The following is a 16908-nucleotide window of genomic DNA, read 5'->3' as shown; positions in this document are numbered from 1 at the left end:
AGTTCATCAGAATATCAATGATCCAATGTCCTTCAATCTTTAAAGCAGAAAGCTTACACCCGTTTGAAGAACTGAGGTTTTATTTGAGTAACCTTTGAAATTGTTGTTATTCATAAAATAAACTGTCAAACGTGACGTTGTCGAAGCTATTGGCACATTTTAAATGAAGAATGATGTTTTAATAAAATTCTAAATAAATTTTACTTGTTGACAAAAAAAAAAAAGGAAAAATGATACGTAGTCATAAATTGATTAAAATTTAAACGGAACTTCCTTTGATAATAGTGTGCCTTCACTAAGTTTCATAATTATAGTCAAGGAATTAACTTTATTTGGACGAATCAAATCGAAATATTAAAAAATAACGTTTGAAAATTATAAAGTTAATGTAGTCAATGGAGTTGCTGAAATGACCTCTAGTGAATTGTCTTAAGACACTTATAATTAATCTAAAATTAGGTCAACGCACTTTCGAGTGAAAGATACTTTTCTTGGATCTACAATAAGAATACAATTCCAGAATCACGAAAATGCTCTTGTTTCTAAACAATTATTGTTCCTTGTGTATAATGGCTTAATATTTTTTGGGCTCATTATTATTTTATGTTACAGCTTAGCTTTTTGGAGCTGCGTTACTATAACATTACTTCTCTGTTTTCGTACACAATTTGTATTCATAGATGTAGGTATTATACCATCAAACATTTATTAAGTGGAAGTATTTTGAAGTTCAAATTATTCTGTTTTATTTTATAGCCGAGCTTATAATGTACAAATATAATATTAAACAACACATAAGGTATAGCTGCAAAAATGCACACGAGTCGTGACTATATACATCATAATGTATATTATGGACTTTTGTGTTGATATAAATCGTTGTACGAGGTCGTACTTACAAAAATAATTATAACTACAACAACTAATCTCAATTGCTTTATCTTTTTCTCCGTTGCACTGACTGTGTTTATTTAATTTATTTGTTATCTTTGTGAATGAACATAATGGAAAGTTTTCGTTGCGTACCTTCCTGGTGTGGGGGGGGGGGAGGAAGCCGGGTTGTGTAATTATAATAAAAATTAATGAAAAAGTTCATGTACACATAAGTAAAAAATACACACGCACATATATATTATATATATATTCAAAGTGATGAGTATAAATCAGTTTTAAACACACCTGCCGTAACGATTTTATCAACGAAAACAGAATATTTTTTATTTTTTCGGTTGAAATTTCATCGAATATAATAATATGTGCTTCAGTTGAAATAATTTTATTTAAACTTTAACCTGTTACATTCCGTTGTAATGAATTTATGACAATGTTTTTCGCCAAATGAATAATGAAATATGTATTTTAATATGTTTTCGAATCTACTAGCTTGGATCTGAAACCGAGAGAGTATTGATTTTACAGTGATACCTATGTTTTTTTTTTATTTATGTTTTTCGGTAAATCGTAACGGGTTTGGAACCCAAGGGAAGTGGTGAAAGGTTCATTTCTGCGCCCGTTTTTTTTAATCAGTTATCGTTTGTAAAAAAATTTAAATGTAAACTGTACATAAACAGTAATGGTTTTTAGAAAGTCCTAACTTATAGTGCACTACAATTGATACTTAAGGATATTTAAAATATAAAACAGATGGGTTAAGCATCCAGAAATACAGCTTTACCAGTAAAATAATAATATTTTTTGTTCGTATTTAAAAATCGAATGCGAATGTCTGGAGTAATTTTAATCACTTACAGTTATAATCATTTCAAGACTTATTACCGCCCAGAACCCTCACTCTGATATGTGACCACTGTGCGGTTTTTTCTAACCTCTTGTTACATTAACATTTAGAAAATTCATGACCAATACAGATAAAATATAAGATGCTTTACAATGGTCGAGAGATAATGAAGAAAAATAGTTTTTCGATAACATTAAAGCAAAGTATCATCAACCGTTGTGTATCCCGCTCATTTTCAGGCCGGCCAATAGAATAATAGATATTTCATACTTATAGAGTCATGGCAATTGTGTACACATTCTCGATGGCCCGATAAGGATTGTAATAAATAAGATAAAGTTTATCTCAGCTGTCAATACAAATATATTGAGATACATCGGAAATTCGGTAATACTGACAATACACAATGGGTGCGTTTCGATAGTCGTATCCGCCTAAACTGCGCCAGCTATCCGAGACCGGAGATTAAGATCCATAAGCGAATATTATGGTTTGGGAAAAACTTTTCAGACGATATCTAAGAGTTTTTTCAACGGCTGCTAGACAACTCCGGGCGTGGACTTAATGACTTGAAAACAAAGGCGACCTTTATGTAACTTTTACCGGTTAGATAAATCACAAACATTATGTTACACAATATTTTTGTTATGGAATTTTAATTTATTTACTCCGTTACGCGGTTTTTGAGTACGGTAATTTAAAATTTTTTTAGTAATCTTAGTACTTTAAAGTCTATAACGTCAAGAGCACATTGTACCCTTTATGTAATAAGGAGCCAATCGGTATAGGCAATTCTCTGCAAATCTTGTATCTCGGTAGTTTTTTTTTATTTTGGGTTTAAGTCCGTCGACAATGCATTAGGCTAATATTTTGTAGTTGACGTTTAACAATGCAAAACCCCTGGAGTTATCACAGTCTCCTGTCTCATGGGTCTCTCGTTTTTGTGTTTTAGGCATATTAGTGCGGTATTCCAATCCAGCTGAATTTGTTCGTCTTCTCATATACGTTCAATCAACTTATCTATATTTGTTACTGTTTCCTCGTCTAATATTTTTAAGATTTTGCCTTGGTCCCCACTTTCCCCTGCTGATTTATATTTAAAACCATTTGTTTAGAAATGTAATATACTTCCGATATGTGGCGCTCGTAAAAACAATATTGGAAACTGGTAAGCGGCTCTTCATTTTGGAACATGGAACGTACGAACACTTTTAAATAATGGAGAAAATTATTGTATAGTGCGAGAAATATAAATATATGGACTTGGAAGAGTGGCCTTAAACAAAATTAAGGTTGAATAATACAGGCTTATTAAATTCTGGAAATACTACAATTTTTTCCTAATAAAAGTTCAGTGGCTTTATGTTTATAAGACAAGGCAAGACGAAAAGAAAACCCTCTACAAAGACCTAGAAAAAACTATGAACAGTATTTAAAACACTGCGTTTAAACACAAATCGAATAGCAGAATACATACTGTACTTGGAGAACTAAACGCAAAGGGTTGAATGAAATTAACCAACAATTTATACATAAAGTCTATGTGATATAACAAACGATAATGACCTAATTGATAGATCTAACAATTGGAAAAGGATTTGTAATACAAATCCTCATGTTCCCTCACACAAATATCCATAAGATAATCAGATGGCCATGTGTTGATAAATAAGAGATTCAGTAATTACAAGGGACCTAACCTAACGACCTGAGCCGCAAATTGTGACAGACCACTATTTGTAAAAGCCAAATTGCATAATATTTATCAATGAAAACAATGTATAAATATAAAAATAATGTATAATAATTTTTTTAGCTATACATTATTGTTTATCCAACGCATATAAACTTTTACAAAAGCAAACAAATATTAATCAAAATGCCATTTAACTACTCAAGTAATTACAGTATGGGTGAAAATGTTTAACATTTTTTATTAGAAAGTACGGTTGTGCCAAAAAATGGATAATAGTTTGCAACAATTATTGTTAGCAAACTCTAGATGGACGTGAAATAAATAAACACAGTTTTTTGTAACTTACTATAACAAGATTTACTTTGTATTTTTTATAAATATATATTTTACAAACAATTTATTTGAAAAATGCATCTAAATACACACCTAGTGACTTAAGTAAATATACTGATTTTTCATAAGTTAAACGTTAATACAAAATTATTACATACATAGGAAGGTTGAACAAGTTATAACGAGTTTTCTTCAGAATTATTAATAACAGTATTAAAAAAAATATAATATAAACTTTTAATATACAGATTAAATTGTTTAAAGACATTACAAAATTTATAAAACATAAGTAGTTTTGTTTTTTATTATTCATTAATGCTATATACTACCGTGCTACGAGCAAACCTCGCCGTATCTCCCATACATATTACTATACATACTAAAATAAAGGTTTATATAAATATATATTGTACACTACATTAACATAGTAATAGAATAGTATATAGCTGTGTAGCTAGTTGATAATATCCTTAGTTGTCAATAGTCTATATCTATAGTTGTTTAAAAAAAAGTATTGACAAGTAGTATATTTTAGCAATTTGATTTCAATTTCTATGCAGACAAGAAAGTATTATAGCAGCCTACTATGAGAGCACTGAAACAATAACAATGTAAAATATGGTATTCACGTATAGAACGCATTTAAAAATCATAAAAACCAATTGTTGTATAAATATTTTATACAATATTTCAATTATTCTTGTGATGCAATCAAAAAAGCGTCTACATGCCTTAATAATTTAAATTTATTTATAACATTTCTCTACCATTTATTGTTGGACAACCTTCTTCGAGTATTCAGCAGAATCAATATTAGTTCTATATTATCCGTTATTGTTTTAAATTTAATATACCTGTAGTCTGTTTGTTTTACCGGATACAATTTTAGAGCCTCACATTTGTTTTAAACTGCTATAGCTACAATATTACAACTGCTATAGTTAAATATTTGAAAAATAATAATTAGTTTGTTCTTATCAATGTTATTAGCATTAACAGTGTGAGATTGAAACCTGAAACACCTATCTTGATTTGCCATTGCCAGGTTCTAACATAGCTAAAAGGCAACATTCCTAACTATTATCATAAACTATAATGCGATTCTTTTTAAATAATCCAAAAAAGTTTAATTATGTAGATATATTTCTAGTTACTTTTGACCCACAAAATAACATTATGGTGGTTGAGACTATATCTAATATCATAATACAATTGTTGTCAGTATTGCGTTTTCTTTTCTGTGTTTATCATAAATAAAATAAATCAAATGTTTTTAATTCTCTCTTAGACTTCATAAATAAAAATAATGTTAACTTCGTAGTAACTTTTATTTTTAAGTTTTTACTAAAACAGTAACTCTTAAAAGATTGTGGTAAACTAAAGGGCCGATGAAGGGGCTTTTAATAGTTATAAAACGATCACATTGGTATTTTGAACGGTATAAAAGTTTATATTTTATTGAAACATTTTGAGTTCTACTTTCCAAAAGTACAACGATTCAATATTGCCAATAATGTAGTACATTTATACTTAAATGTTTAGAGTAGTTTTTCACTTATATTAAAATTTTCAATGGCAATTCTCATCGGTAAGGCTTAACATTTAAAGAAAGTTCAATTTGTAGTTTTAGTATTGTTAACTATACTTTTATGTAAACCGATGAAAATGACCACGAGCATTATTTTTGCATAAAGAAAAAAATATTTACATGTTATCCATTTCCAAACATTCTTATAGAGATTATGTTATTTTCAGGGTTTATAGTTCATACTAATTTTCAGTAAATAATTTCTTAACAAACTACTTATTGATAAATTCTGCCTTTATGTTGTTGTTTTGTGACCATAGCTCACATTAATAAGTTAAAAGTATGCAATACATATATTAACAAAAAGATAAAAAATAATTTTTATTTTAAAAGTCCGTATCCACGCGAAGGGTCTAGTTTAATAATACATATATTATGTATATTTATTAAATAGAGATTCTGGTTAGAAAATGTTAGTTACTTTAAATATAATACATAATCACGACGAATTTGTGTGGTACATTTACTATTACGGATAAACCAAAATTTTATGTTATTAAGCAAAGCCAATAAGCTATCAATTCATTCTACACAAAATGTGCCTTTGTAATGGTTTTCGGATTGCCGGATATTAACATAATATGGGGCTACCCTACGCTACAATACAGCAGATTGCTATAATATATAGTCGATTGGGGAAATTGTTAAGCTTATATAGTAGGCCTTTTTTTTAAAATCTAACATGCATCTTATAATTATTGTTTTTTTATAGTATTTCATATCGCCGCCCCGGTAGAACAATGACACAACTGCAAAATTTGGTATAATGGACTAAATGCTTCAATGTGTTTAGATATAGCGAACGCATAAGGTAGAAAAACGACGTCACTGTGGTTGTAATTATTTAGCTGTAATAATTAATAGTGCATTTATGAATTATTAACATTTTAGTAAAAAATAATTTGGTTTTTTGGTTTTCCTGTAAAATTTCAATTATTGCAGTTGTGTCATTGTTCTACCAGGGCGGCGATATTATAATCTTAATTAACTTATAAATAAAAATATAAAAAATTCTTTAATATTAAACTAAAGTATTACAACGTATTAAAAAATTATAATGGTTTCATGTCCAAGAATGTAGAGGGAAAGTAATGTGATTTACAATTCTTCTTTATTGGTTTTGTATAAAAAAACAATTCTTAAATGTAATATTATAAAATAATACAATTTCTATATCCGAGTGTAGCTTCCAGTTAGAATTCAGTATTTCATTTTTCACCCGCGTATTTAATATCATAGTTACATGATGTAACTATGATATGTTACATGATGTAAAAAAATAAATTTTGTTTTAGATTCACAATCATTTAAAAATAGTTGAATCTAGCATAATATGATTACTCAGTAGGTATAATAAATTTGATTATTAAATATAGCCGATGTGACTTTTGACAAAATATTATGTATCATCTATGTAATATAAAACGTATGACTTATGAGCGCTATCCAAATGGGCTTGGAAAAATTGTGTTAAGAAATTGATTGATACTATCATATGTTTTATTATTTTTAACGCAGTAGTGGTTCACACCAAGTAATTAGATTATGTCTGGCACCTATTTTAAATATATTTATATTTGGTACCGACTTAAGTGATTTCTACAATCGCGCACAAGGTATTTTATTTTAGCACCAATAACAATTTTATCTGAAAGCTAGGAGGGTAAAAATACGGTTATTAAATTTATAAACTTAAATTAAGTACAAAACTGTGTAGGTTGTCATAAAATGAAAAAAATATTTAAAATTAATTTTTACAAAACACACACGTTTAAGTATTTTATAAAGGAGACATGATGGGCTGAAGCAGTTTATTAGAAAAACTAAAATCATACACGTGTATAATGCGAGTACAAATAGTCAAGTAAAATAAGTATGAAAATAAAGTACAAGAAAAGAAAATACAGAAAGTAATTTTAACGGGTATCGAAGGATTATTAGGTTTTTATTTTTCACTTTAAAAAACAAGAATGGAAATTTACATGTTTTCTTTGTCTGATATCGCGCAGTAAATCACTTTGGCGTACTACTTATAAACGGTTTTAAGTACATCAATGTGACAATTTAACTTTTGTGCACATACAAATAATACGGCGTGTCGTGTATGCAATTGTGGTACACCCGAGTGTGCCATTGCAAGCAACAAATGACCGAAGTTCGGGTGTGGCAACACGACACCTGAATTGTTTTTTAATGAAGTGTAATAGACATTGGGAAATGTTCGATGCTTTCAATTTTTCGACCTCAAGAGCCGACATTGTAATAATAGATTATGGTGTCACGCGAAAACACAGTTTGCCTCAGAATGACTTTAATCTTTATATGAGCGACTCACTCGTCCTGTTGATGGGTGTAGGTAGAATAATACTATGCAGGGTGATTTTTTTACCATGGGCCACTCAATATCTCACTTGGTTTGATTAATAATTAAATTTTTTTTTTATAATATTTTTATATGATGTGATCTCAATTTTCCACAAACTATATGTTTCTACCCCTTCCCAAAATTGTTTTTTTGATAGCAACTTTTGAAAGTTAAATGGTAACGTATGTATATTTTAAATGTTTTAAATTAAAAATATTTCACTAAAAATGTTGACTGGTTGATAACCAGTTTTGGACAATTATTTTTAGAGTTGTAAGATTTTAAAAGTTAGGACGAGAGGGGAAGTACGCGCAGATAAAAACAATACTACACTGCACTCCTCCTGCCTTAAACTTGAAACTTCAATAACTTACAAAATAGTGCATCAAGTAACCGTGGTACTTATAGAGAATATTAAAGATAATTGATAAGAAAGTGGATTTGTTTTTATCCCATTTGAGTTACTGAGATATCGAATTATCCTGATAATTTACTTTTGATGATTTTACTTTTTTTTTCGAAACGTGAACAGGTCCCCGCGTAATGGCAATTATACGCATAAATATATTCATAATAAAAAAATAACAGTTGTAAGAAGTGTCACCAGACAGGCCGTTGCTAACAACAAACATAGAATAACATCATTATAAAAATACAAAACTAATATTTTCTCAGCTACGCGTAATAGCTAAAACGCCTATCAATTTTCCAGTTTTTATTTTTTATTTTGAGTAATAGCCAATGACAGATTATTTTACGATAAAAATTAAGCAAAAATACAATATATAATAGTCAAAAAAGTAATACTACCAAATGAATCTAATATGTATTTATAAATATTATTTTTAGCTTTATCAAGTAACTATAATTGTAAATGTAATGTATTTTTTCTTAGTGTGGATTGTATGTATTAATTATCATTGTACTTTTAATTTACATTAACTTTTAGGCTTGTCTAGTTAAGAAATAATAAATAAAAACAAAAAGGTTTTTGAAGCTGAACCTTTATCAAACCTTTGTTATGAAATACAGTAGGTAATGTTCATTGTAATAGACCGCTGCGGTGATGTTAAAATGGAAATTCGTAACGGTCTGTTTATGTTAGCCTAATTTATAGGCACCTCAACATGTAATATACAAATATAATTACCATGAAAACTAAAAAGTACACCGGTCACATCCATATGAGATATTATCTAACAACATAGTATAATATATGACTATCACTAGATTACATTAAACAATACGATCGCCGAAACAACTCACAGTTAAGGTCACGATCGAGTAATTTAATTTAATACAGATTAATGGAAATGGAAAATAGCGCAAATTCCCATCGCTAAATAAACGTTTTTTTTAACACGAGAACCCTTACAAATAAGTATTTGTATGTGCTGTACACTAAGATTTTTTTCCATAAATATCTGGTTAAACAAATATCAGTAACATGTAAGCAATGAATAGCTTTGAAGAAACAAAAAACCCGCGATTTAAGTTTGCATAATATGTCATATACACAGAAAGTCAGACAAGGTACTTGTTACCGAATGTTATTTTTTTTATAGAATAAACCAACATTGGATATGTTTTTTGTCAATTTTCAATTTTAAGCATGCATCTGCATGACTGATTTCACTTAAACAGAATTTAGCATGGTTAATCCTAGCAACATGAATTATATATATACTCACATAAATTAATTTTGTTAGCTTATAAAATATACAGAATTTTGTAAATTTTAATTTGTAGACATATTACGTTTATAAACTTAAATCACAAATAAATTATGTGTTTTTTTGTGTAACACTACTTAATATGCTAACTAAGATATTGGCAAATTTTCATTGAAAGTTTCTATCGCAATTTTTTAGTTCGGTAATCAAACAAAGTTGGTAAGTGTAGACAAAGTGGATACTAGAGAGGAAAATGACCACATAACATCAAAAGATTAACTGTTTAGTAGAGCCAAACGGCGATCTTTAACCGATAATGTGACGGTAACATTTATTTGACCCTACGTACTCCAAACTGTTGCTGCGTTACCGGCAACCACTATAGGTATACACGAGAATCCTCGGATAAGTTCACGTTTCCACAGCCCCGTGACCGTTAAGCCGATCGATTTCGTGTAAAAATGCTTTCATTTTTTCTCCATCCCTAAACGTAAAGGGAGTAGTATAAAATTTGCTTTTAGCTCATCTGAAGATAGCAATAGCGTGTAACACAAAAAGTATCAATCAAGCAATGTAGCGTCCAATTCAATTATTTGAGTTTTATGGACAAATAAACATTCACCGCCTAGTCGCTGATTGGTGCCACTGGTTTATCTCTCTCTCTCTCTCTCTCTCTCTCATATATATATATATATATATATATATATCCGTCCTAGAAATGAAAGGAAATATTTTGGAAAAACATACACTACAAAATGATTTTTACAAAGAAGAAAAATGATTACAGTAGCCAAGTTGTAAGAATTGTCTTTCGTTGGTTTATGTTAAAGTCAAATTACATCAATTGAATATTAAACGTCAATCGTATAAAAGGAAAATATAAATAAAATTACAATCATAAAACAGTTGTCCTTATATTGTGTGTATTATATACTTTTTTTATGGAAAACATAAGTATTGCATTATTGATTTAGAAGTGTTCTCCATACCCATCCCTATGATAATAGTCAATAAAATTCAATAGAATTAATAAATAATTACAATCTCGATTTACGAGTAATAGTATCACTGAAAACTTCTGGCTAAGGTAAAGATAGTCTGTGTATTTGTAAGTAGAATTTGTTATGATAACCTGATAAACAAATTAATTATTATCAATGAAGAATCCTCATTACTGTATTAATGAATATACGCCTTAGTTGTAGTTTAAAAATACGATTTTGCTAAAAACTGCCTATGCTTAGCCCCTTTCTACATAAGAGTGTAGCGACTTTTGATTAAACAAATATATATATATATATATATCAAAGAGTGTAAAATAATATCAAACAAATATTAATAAATATTTTCTTTGAAAAATATCAGTACAGTGGGGGCATAGGGTCGGAGAAGCCGCTGGACTTCAAAAATTGTTATAATTCAGTAATAAAGTCACTCTCGGGAAAGCATCGATGCGAAATTATGTAAATATATTATGGTAAAGAGTACAAAATTAATTATCAATACATGACACTATGTGTTTATAATAATTGTGTAGGGCTTTTCGGTGGCTTTTCTAGATAATAGAAAAAAAGTTACAACAAATACGTTTTTAATCTAAACCGTAAGAAATTCTCATTTAACTATACTTGCAGACCATTTCAGATATTTTAGCACTAAACTGTTTCAGCACAATCATAAACACGCTTCAATAAGTATTTTTTAAAATTTTTTTTTTTTAACTGTATAACGTTTTGGTTTATCTCTAGAACGGTGACGCAACAGTAATGGATGCGGACGACGACGAGGAAAACGGAGTCTGTGAAAAATAGTGAGAAACCGGCAGATATGAAACCAAAAAAATAAGAAAACCCTGTAAATATCTCGTACCGGTTACAATTTAAACGCCATGACGATCATCCGAAATCAGAGATCTCTGCCATTGATGTGTTCGAGGGTCTTGGCGCTTTGGACTATGACTGTGCTGTGCACGAATGGCTTCCAATATGACGGCGGAGGAGTAAGTGTGCCCAGGAAGATCCGCCACGACCACAAGGGGCAACAAAACAATGAGGGCACACAGTCGGTGATAGATTTTGAGTTCGAGACCACCAGAGGAATTGACTACGGTGACGGTTACGGCTTAGAGGAAGACCCATCCGAGGAGGCGACTGTAGAATTGCTTCACGACATGTACGACACGCGGAAAGGAATCGTGGCCAACATTATTTACCAAGGTAAGCTTTCTGCCGAATGAGGTTTTGCATAATGTACTTACATTCCTACTGCTCGTATCCTCGGTATACGGTCTGGAATCCGCAAAAGTCTCTTTTCACCTCTACGTAGTCGATTGACTTTAAAAACATTCTTTTACTAAATTATGTTAATCGGACGAATCCGAATTTCGGTGAAAATCGCTTAGTATGTTCTTTCATATACTCATATCGTATGCGTTGACACAAGAAATCCCTCTAGGCAGTCATCGTATCCACGTACATTCCATTGGGATTCCTTTTGTGCCCGTCTCCGAGCTGTATAGTGCGCTTATTTTTGTCCAAAGCCAAACCGAAGTGACAACACAAAAATAAATATTATTACTTACGTCTCGGTTTATTTAAGTACGGTTCGCAGTCGGATTGAGAACATATTTTGACAATCTGCTTCCATAATTTACTTGTAATAAGTACAATTTATAATGTTATTATCTTAACTCTTTATGACAATTCTGTAAAAAACCTGGAAATTCTCACCAGACGGCTTTAAGTATATTTTTATAATGTATTATATTACTATATATTTTTTTAATTTTATTGTTTTTTTATTACAAAGGGTTAATTCGTGATGATAATAGCACAGAAAAGCAACTATACAATTTTTATATGGGTCTCATAGGACGAGATAAAATCATGTCCGATATCTTAAAACTGATCGAGAAATGGACAGTGCTTGTAGACGTAGGAAAATTCTCATTTTTTCGTTCATTCCGGCTAAACTGTTCACTCGACAAAGCCGAAAATGGTGACGGCATTATTGTCGGTGTACGATATTTAATAAATTAACACAGCGAAGAAAAAACAGGAATATCCGAGTTCTGGTATGACTTGCTAAATCTCAATATATCTGATCGTTTTTTGATAATCTCTAAAATTCCTTTTTGTTTATTCTACGATAATAGTAACATTAAATGATAACACAAGTAGTGTATTAAAATTATTCACCAATAATCGTATGTAGTTTTGTTTTTTTAAGTGGTTGCACTGAAAATGTACAAACTTCGAATACGTGTGAAAAATAAGTATTACCCTTCAAGTATTAGTTAACAAATTCTAAGGAATTCTATGGCATTTTGTAGCAACACATCAATGTAATAATATTTAGTGCTGAGGTCGAAATACATTTCTACAATAATGTTACAAATGCTTTAATATAATATACTATTATATATGTATCAGCTAGGTACTTTTATTAAACAATGGATTTTGTATGCAAGTATTTGATCAACGCTCGCATACAACTACTGTGTTATTCAGTCTAACTAACCGTAAATATTTACCGGTTCGTGAAGTTTCGTTCCAAAGCAAAGTAATTAGTTAGGTTGCCATTAGTATTTGTTTATTCATGATTTGGAACCACTCCGATTTCTCTCGAGAATAAAAGCACTTTCCTTATAATTGCTACATTCATTCAGTTTGTCTATAAATGAATGATATACAATCTAAACAAGTGAGTGTAGTATAACTAAATTGATAATTTATATGTTGTTCGGATTTCAATAAACGTATAACGATAAAACCTATTAAAACATGTATATGATTTTAAGACATTCTGTAATTATTAAATAATCACCAAGCTTTGATTATTTAACTTTTATTAATTTTAAATTTAATAGATAATAATTTACTTAAAATAACATTAAACATTGAAATCAAAACGCTAGTAGATAAACTACACGGTCCACCGTTAAAAAAAGTTTGGGAAATAATTTTACTTTGCCTGAACTATCCCCGAACAAAGATATATTTATCTGAAAAGCTTAACATGAATAACATATGAGTGTATTTTGGTAAACGTACGTGCCGTAAGTTAGTATTAGATTTTGTGGGTGGTAAAACATTATGTGTGTTAAAGAAGCTTAGTGAATATAATTTATACATGATAAAATGCGGTTATGTAGGTTTTCGGTATTATTTATGAACTAAGAAACACTGTATCAAATTATTACAGTACTAAACATCTTCAGCTGTTATAAGATTAAAAGAAAAAGCATTTCATATCTTAACATTGTTAGAAGTAAATGAAATCATAAAGAAAATTTCTCCTTCTCTCTCGCATTTAAGAAAAAAGAAACATAAAACACCAAAATACATTTAATTTGCCGCCAATTATATATATTTTTTAATATTGACATATATTAAATTTATAAAACAAAATAATATAAATGGGACATTTTTTTCATTAACCATCAAATAAATAAAAATATACGAACCTCCAACTTTCCATATTATTTTTTAGAACATTATTACAATAATACAATAAAACGGTGAATTTTCGAAACCTTGCGATAAAAAACCACATTTCAAACTATTAAATTTAATATAATATGTTTTGCGCTTCTGAAAAGAGATCAAAATGAGACTTGTACTATTTCGTCTTACTATATTTAATACTTACTTTTCTTTAGAATACATTTTTATTTTTATTTAATTTTTGCTTAATAATTTTAATTCTTACTTCAGACATTGCATGATTACTTCATTATATATTATGTAGTATAATACTTTTGCAATTATAATATGAAGTAGTAAATATTTAATAAAATTATATTTAAATAAATGAATTTTCGTTACTTCTAAGTTCTGGCAAAGCAACAGAGTAGGTAAGTATTTTTTGCGTTTCCAAACTGTTTAATTTTTGTTTTGCCTATTCCAAAGACATTTCAAAGTTCAACCATCACGAGTATTGGGTAAGTGGTTTGTTGATAATGGCCATAAAATACTATAATTCCTAAGAGACCTTCGCCACTGTGAGTGGTACGCGCAGTTTTTAAATTTCAAAACTTTTTACATGTTTGCAGTACGACCTTTCGTGACGGTCGCATAATGGTAAAAACAATGCAGGCGAAAATGGCATGTGTTTGCGGTATATTTGCATAGAGCATAACAACTTATTTAATTTTTTAATACAATCTGTAAGGCAGCCATTGTTACTTATTATACTGAAATTCGTGCCACGGTAAGTAGCGATCGCGTGAAGTAAAATGCAAAAACGTACTTGGTATTGGAGTGTTGGTCTTTTAAGGTCAAAGTCGATTCGATATACCCTCGTGACCATAGTGTTTCAATAGAATAAAAAAATTAAAAAGCAGGCTACAAGTAAAAAAAAAATTAATTTGTTTGCATAAATTATGTCATGAATAACAATGTCTTAATAATAATTATTGTATGTTAACTTTAAAATGTTTTTAATGGATTTTATTTTACAAGTTAAAAAAATCCAGCTAAGCTATTAGTATGTCATATTATAAATAATTTTAATATTAGCTATACCAAATAATGTAAATCTTGGTTTGGAAAATTTTACTATCCTCGGCTTAAACATATTTTCATTGCCATAACATTTAATGTTTATTGACTAATCATTGAATACATTTATATATGTAAAATATTCAATTTGTATTAAACAAATTTAAACTAGTCTAATTGTCTGCGGGTACATTGGTTGAAGTTTGTATAAGTTTCTATCTATATACACACAAATACGAACAGTAAATCCCAAATTTTAGGAGTGCCCGACGTCATCTTTCTCGTGACGTCACAATTCCCAGTAATTGAAATCTTTACCTAACTTTGGATCTAATTTTATTAGTACCATTGAGTATACTCAATGTTGGTACTAATAAAATTAGTACCAATAGTACTATCGATACTAGTTTTTGAGCTGTAATGCTAAATTGTATCCAACGTTTTTTTATCATAGATTTTTGCACGTATAGCAATTTCATAGTCATATTCGTGTAATTTTTTCTTGGTATTATAATGTGCCATCACTAATGACGCTCGCGTCGGCTGCTATATAAGAAAAACTCGACACTATTAACATTTTAAAATAATACGAGTGATTCTAATGAAAAATGTACCCTTTCCACCCCGCTTTACCCCGGCACACGCTCACACTCGCATACTTTTAGTACGAAAAACAAAGAAAAAGCGCTTAACGAACTAGGTCAAGTGAAATTAATGTTATCCACAATAAAGTGTAATACTGATTTAGCCTGTAGATTTAACCACCTGCACGCGAACTTTGTTTTGTATAAACAATAAATACAAAATATGGCGCTATGTAATAATAATACTGTGAATATACATACTCGGTGCTATATAAGTGTTTGTGCAGCCCCACTGCGAACTTGTGTACATACGTGCGCTATAAATAATTACTATTATTAGTGAAATAACAATATTATATAATATCAAATTCAAACAAACGCGTGAAAATTCAAGTACACCTATTGTACTATTGTTATTTGTTTGCACAAACCGAAAAAGGACAAATCCCAAGCGCACACGCCATTTGGTCCCGACGATTTAAAGTATATAATATATATTAAACTTCAATTATTACCGTTTAAATCGGATTTAAGACACGCATAGTACTACTATCAAAATATTATAACGATAGAGTGTCGTGTACTTTTACTTTATTTTATTTAAAACGACAAGATTCCCTCGACATCTCCCGCGATTATAAAATGTTCATTATTTCATATTACGCTCAAGTAGGTTTAATGTACGTACTTGCGCGACAACAGTGTTTTTTTTGTTGTACTCGCTACCTACCCGTTCGATACATGAAACAAATTATAATTATACATCATATTATGCACTCGAGAATAAACTAGGTCACTGTAAAATCGTCCACGTTGTATATGAATAATAAAAACGCGCTGTTATATTTTTAATATTATTTTCTTTTTATTTATGTATCGATTCACCTGTGTCGCTTTTCAGGTGACATGCTTAGTGTTGGACGTTGTTAACGTCACATTGTTACAAGATGCATTACAGCCATTATGCTTTCATTAATTTTACATAATTTATAAATATATATATAATGTTACACCCTTAATAAAATTTGCTAGCTTTAGTACGTAAAATAAAATACCCTTTTTATACTGAGGGTCAGAGGAAAGTTAACCATTTTAATTTAGTTTTGTTGTTCAAAGTTACTTAATAAATGTCACAATAAAATTCAATCGGTCCGACCAGATTTTGCCTAAGGAGTTCGTAAAGTACTTGCATTAAAAATATTATACTTAAAATGCAGTAGAATACACACCTCTATGTAAATGTATTTTTCTATGATTCGACCTTTTAAATCGTAACCAGAATTTCAATCAATTCGATGTATTATTTTGCTTATTTGTTAAATTACAGAACTGGAAATGTAATTTTATTTGTTCCACGGTACTCTTGAATTTACTAAGTCATAATGTAACTCAGAAGCAATGTCGGGAATTATCTAGATAAGTTATCATCT

General features: G+C 29.7%; 2 protein-coding genes across 4 annotated transcripts in view; one reads left to right on the top strand and one right to left on the bottom strand.

The window, feature by feature from the left end:
• LOC126838646 (uncharacterized) overlaps window positions 1–16908 on the bottom strand; it is a 221124-nt gene that overhangs the window by 48072 nt on the left and 156144 nt on the right. The window lies entirely within an intron of this gene.
• The window catches only part of LOC126838643 (uncharacterized), a 58707-nt gene that overhangs the window by 3092 nt on the left and 38707 nt on the right, over window positions 1–16908 (top strand). For all 3 annotated transcript variants that reach the window (XM_050573236.1, XM_050573235.1, XM_050573237.1), the window contains exon 2: window positions 11142–11609. In XM_050573236.1, the coding sequence (XP_050429193.1) occupies window positions 11282–11609 (328 nt within the window). In that variant the 5' untranslated portion in view covers window positions 11142–11281. The remainder of the gene's footprint in view (window positions 1–11141; window positions 11610–16908) is intronic.

The sequence above is a fragment of the Adelges cooleyi genome, unplaced genomic scaffold, assembly GCF_023614345.1.
Source record: "Adelges cooleyi isolate 19-005CV unplaced genomic scaffold, UGA_ACOO_1.1 ACOO_flye_CR_arks_rails_tigmint_CR_PRNA_30, whole genome shotgun sequence".
Lineage (NCBI taxonomy): Eukaryota > Metazoa > Arthropoda > Insecta > Hemiptera > Adelgidae > Adelges > Adelges cooleyi.
The sequence above is the reverse complement of the archived record's forward strand: the minus strand, read 5'-3'. Positions and strand labels throughout refer to the sequence as shown.